The 4,965-nt window shown below is 50.9% G+C and overlaps 1 protein-coding gene across 1 annotated transcript; it reads left to right on the forward strand.

Moving 5' to 3' along the window:
• Positions 1-730: 730 nt before the first annotated feature.
• HEMGN (hemogen) lies at positions 731-4,717 on the forward strand (the record flags this gene model as incomplete). Its single annotated transcript, XM_088527913.1, has 4 exons — positions 731-811; positions 872-1,109; positions 1,691-1,965; positions 4,606-4,717. Coding segments are annotated over 4 exons (704 nt in total), but the record flags the coding sequence as incomplete, so codon positions are not given.
• Positions 4,718-4,965: the final 248 nt, after the last annotated feature.

Here is a 4,965-nt window from a genome sequence, read left to right on the forward strand (position 1 = left end):
GCTCCAGTCCCAGCTCAGCCTTGGGAAACCATGTCACTTTGCCAGCTATCCCAGCTGGACAAGGTCAGGGCAAAATGACAATCCTGTGCTGAGACGAGCTCGTATTTTAGTGTGAGCTGAGGCTCTTCGTGGAAGGGAAGGAGCTGAATAGGATTACATTTGTGAGCAGCAGGTAGTAGTTTTGTTGCTTGTTCATTGTGTGTGTTTTGCTGAAACTCTGAAAACCTGTGCTGTCATGATTTCTTTTGTGGGAGTATATGTGTGGGAAGATTCCCCTCTCCCTCCAGGCTCCAGGGGAGTGTTATTCCTACCGAACAATGCCCTTTGTCTAAAGGGAATGACTTCATACTACCTCATCTAAGTCAGGTCTTTATTATCACAAGCTGGAGTCCAAACTAGAAAATTGAGGGCTGTCTAGATTAGAAACCTCAAGGCCTATTACCAGATGGTCATGGATGTTGTCTGCAAGTTCCAGGACATGCAGAGAAATTTGGAATGGGCCTCAGTGAAGTCCAGGCATTTGTCCAGCTGAAGGTGGCTGAGATGTCTCTTGCGTCAAGGAGCCGCTTGCCACCTTTATTAGCCTAGATGGACAGACTTAACTTAGGTTTCTGAAGGCATCTCACATAACTTGGGTACCTGGGGCCCTAGAGGTGAAGAATTATCTTGCAACCTGTGCTGATGTGTGGCTGAGGAATTTCATGGTGCCCTCATGCCTCGTCTGCCCCAGCTCCTGATAGTGATGAGCTCCTGCGGCGGCAGCAGCAGGAGGAAAATGACCACAAAGAAGCTGGAGTAACTTACAGCACAGGTGCCTGGGAGCTTAGCATGGAGTGTCATTTGCTCCTACCTGCTGGTGCTGCTTTGGCAGTGCAGTTCCCCAAACTGCTGTTTACCAAGACCTGCTTCATGACAAAAAAGAGCCTAGAGTCTGGTCACCTGGGTCAGCAGCCAGGGAGGGATCATTTTTTGCCTTGGCCAGGATGTCGTATTAGCACACATTTTGTTCTTGCAGATGTCATCATCACGCGCCGCTTGAGAGACCGGGAGTTGCTCCGGAAAAGAAAAGCAGAAGCCCAGGAGAAAGACTCAATTCAGTGGGTTCTGGGGTAAATTTTACTGACACCACGGAGTCATTTTATTCTACACCTAACCTATGCCCAGACACAGCAGCCTAGTAACTCTGTGCTCAAGGACAGAGATCTGGAAGTATCTCCCTTGCCATGGCCCTGCCTCTTGCTCCCTGGGATCCAGGTGGGTGCTGAAAAGTGTCTCCTGCCTGCCCAAGCCAACAGCAGCTCCCACTTTGCTTTGCTCGTCTAGAGCAGGGGGATAGAGGAGACCATGGGCACCAGGGCAGTTGGTTCAGCGGTGACAGGGCTGAGCAGTGCTCTGCACATCTCCTTAAGGGAGAAGTCCCTGCTCAAGCTGATAGCATGAAGCCTGAAAAACTCTGCACTGAGATCAAAGGATTGAGGAATTTTAGGTAGTTTTTTTTTTTTTTTTTTAAATGTAAAAGCAAGTTTCTTTGTGGAAAAAAAAAAAAAAAAGACAGGTGAGACTCAAATCTTGGGGCCTGACAAGGCTGTCCCTGGGTAGGAGGGTCTGGGACCCTGAGCAAGAACCCAAGCCCAGATGAGGAGAACTCTGCTCCGTGTCCAACTCCTTGCCTATGTGAATGTTCCAGCAGGGAGCAGGAGAAGAGCAAAAGGCAAAAGAGGGGCAGAGGAGCAGGGAGAGGACGAGGCCGCCAGCCAGTTACGGAGCCCAAACCAGAGCCCAGCCCAGAGCCAGACCCTCGTCCCGAGGTGCTGGAGGGAAAGGAGCAGACTCCAGCTGAGCCAGCAGTGCCCATGCCAGCGTGTCAAGCCGTGCCACCCGTGCTGACCACTCAGGAGTTCTTCAGTGGGATCTCTCCGGGCAGTGTGGAAGAGGAGCTGGCAGGCGGGAGCCAGCATCCAGAGGGTGAGCTACCAAGAGGGACTGGTGTCACGGGGGTGGAGCACACCCTGGTCTCCAAGCTGTGGAGCGTGATTCAAGCTCACTGCTGTCAGCATGTCACTGACATGGAGCCTGTGATCTCAGCTCCTGGGTGCACTCTGTGCCCTCGTCCAAGTCACTGATGAACAAGTTGAAGAGCACCGGGCCCAGTACTGTCCCTTGTGGGGCCCCACTGGCCACAGGCCTCCAACCAGACTTGGCCCCATTTATCACCACCCTCTGGGCTCTGCCATCCAGCCAGTCCTCAATCCACTTCACTATCCACTCATCCAGTCCACACTTCCTAAGCTTCCCTATGAGGATGTTATGGGAGACTGTGTCAAAAGCCTTGCTGAAGTCAAGGTAGACAACATCCATGGCTCTCCCATCGTCCATCCAGACAGTCACCTCATCGTAGAAAGCTGTCAGGTTCATCAAACATTTTCCCTTGGTGAATCCATGCTGACTACTCCTGATCACCTTCTTTTCCTTGACATACCTAGAGATGGTCTCTAGGATGAGCTGCCCCTTCACCTTTCCAGAGATGGGGGTGAGGCTGACCAGCCTGCAGTTTCCCGGCTCCTCCCTCTTGCCCTTTTTGAAGACTGGAGTGACTGGTTTCTTCCAGTCCCCTGGCACCTCCCCATTCTCCATGACCGCTCAAAGATGATGGAGAGCGGCTGAGCAATAACCCCTGCCAGTTGCTTCAGCAGCCTTGGGTGCATCCCGTCGGGGCCCATAGATTTAGGGGTATCCAGTTTGCCTAAATAGTCCCTAACACTGCCTTCTCTGCATCCTCCGCCACGAAGGCGCCCTCCCCATTCAGCAGCAGACTAACATTTTCCCTAGCCTTCCTCTTGCTGCTGATGTATATATAGAAGCCCTTCCTGTTGTCCCTGACATCTCTCGCTAACTCTAATTTCAGACAGGCCCTGGCCTTCCTTGCTGCACCCCTGCATTCTCTGACAGTGTTCCTATGCTCTTCCTGTGTGGTCTGTCCCTTCTGCCACATTATGTACGTGCTCTTTTTCTCATTAAGTTTACCCAACAGCTCCTTACCCATCCACTCAGGCCTCCTGTCCCTCTAGCTCGAGTTCTTTCTTGTAGGAATGCACCGATCCTGAACTTGGAAAAAAGTGGTGCTTGAATATTAGCCAACTCTCCTGGACCCCCTTTCCTTCTAGGACCCTTGCCCAGGGGATTCCTCCAAGGAGCTGCCTGAAGAGGTCGAAGTTAGCTCTTTCGAAGTCCAGGGTTGCAATCCTACTTCTTGCCTCACAGGATCATGAATCCCATCATCTTGTATTCACTGCAGCCAAGCCTTTCCCCAACCTTCACATTTCCCTCTAGACCATCTCTGTAGGTTAGTATCAGGTCCAGCAGCGCCCCTCCCCTTGTTGGCTCACCAACCACCAGCATCAAGAAGTTATCTGCAATGTTCTGCAGTTCCTCCTGAACTGTCTGTTCCTAGCTGTGTGAATATCCCAGCAGACATCAGGGTGGTTGAAGTCCCCCATAAGGACCAGGGCCTGGGATTATGAGGCTTCTTGCAGCTGCCTGTAGAAGACCTCATCCACTTCCTCTCCCTGATCAGGAGGCCTGTAGTAAACTCCCGTGATGGTGTTGACTCCCACAATGGTGTCGAAAGGAAAGTTGCTGCCCTAGGTCCTCTGCTGTCTGGAACAGTAACAATTAGAAACTGTGGATCGGATAGCCGGGTGTGTAGCCAGTGTGATGGTGGGTCACCAGGCTCCTCACTTCTCTGTTGAGACTCAGGTCAGGGTAATGATGCTGTGATAAGTGGATGCAGTCCCCAGAGAACGCCAAGGTGAAAATGCGCTCCAGCCACAACCTACCTGCCTGACCCCAGGGTGGTAGGAAGGGAGAGGTGGAGGCTTGAGCGCATTTGTTGGGAGCTACTCTCTTTGGGATCTGCCTGGGCAAGGGCTCCATGGGCTGAGGCTGGACAGGACCTAAACTCATCTGAACATCAGGTGGCCACCTGGGTTCAGGAAATCTGGCCATCATGAATGCTGCCTGGGCTAGCATGACTTCTTCTCAGATCTGGCTTGAGAAGGAGAAAGACAATTTGTTTGACTAGACAGTGCAAACTAGGCATACGGATTGCTTCAAAACTAGGTGGACCTGGGATCTATATTCCAAAGGAGGTAACCATCCATCCAGCCCAGAGCTTTAACAAGCAGTGAACCAGCGAGCATTGGGAGCGCTCTGCATGTCCAGCATGTGCAGCGGTGCTGGGGAGGGAAAGAGAGGCCTCTTGCTACAAGGCTTGTAACAGGCTCATGCCATGGAAAACAACCATTCTGCAGCTTGGGGCCAGATACTAACTAGGGCATGTCACACATATCCAGCTCCCAAGCCCTGAGATCTTGAATATGATAAACATCAGGGCTGCATTTAATTGTCTTCTGCCAGAGAACTCATTGGGATTTACTCCCTCCAACCCTCCTCTGCAACCCAGGGCGCTGCCATGTCATTTGAAAAGCAGAAAACCAGAAACCATTTCATGCATCATCCAGCCACCAAAGCTTTAGTTCAGCATAGCATTGAAGAGCAAAGCACAAGAGCCATTGTGACATGATATGTCTCTTAAATGCTTTACAGGTGAAGAGGCAGTCCTGAAGCCAGCTGAAGCGGAAATACCGGAGGCTTTGAATATTCCTCTGGAAAACGACCACCAGGATAATGAATACTACACACCTGTTCTATTTTAATTTTTTGCTTTGTCTTCTGTCTGATAAAGTCAAGTATTATGGAGTGATATAGATCAGATATTTTAATATGAGTAATAAAACCCAGCTGTCCTGGCAAGCCCCCTTCCTATACCTTTAGGCTATGATAAAGGAAAATGCAGTTGCTTCTGCACGGGCAGTCCTTTTAGAGTTGCCTGCAGAGAATGACTCATGCATCGCCTGCCCTCTGCCAGAATTTGACTTGCCCAATAGAAATGAACACATTATGAAG

Source organism: Tinamus guttatus, unplaced genomic scaffold (assembly GCF_059628265.1).
Source record: "Tinamus guttatus ecotype Peru unplaced genomic scaffold, ASM5962826v1 Tinamus_guttatus_pri_ptg000295l, whole genome shotgun sequence".
NCBI classification, from domain to species: Eukaryota; Metazoa; Chordata; class Aves; order Tinamiformes; family Tinamidae; genus Tinamus; species Tinamus guttatus.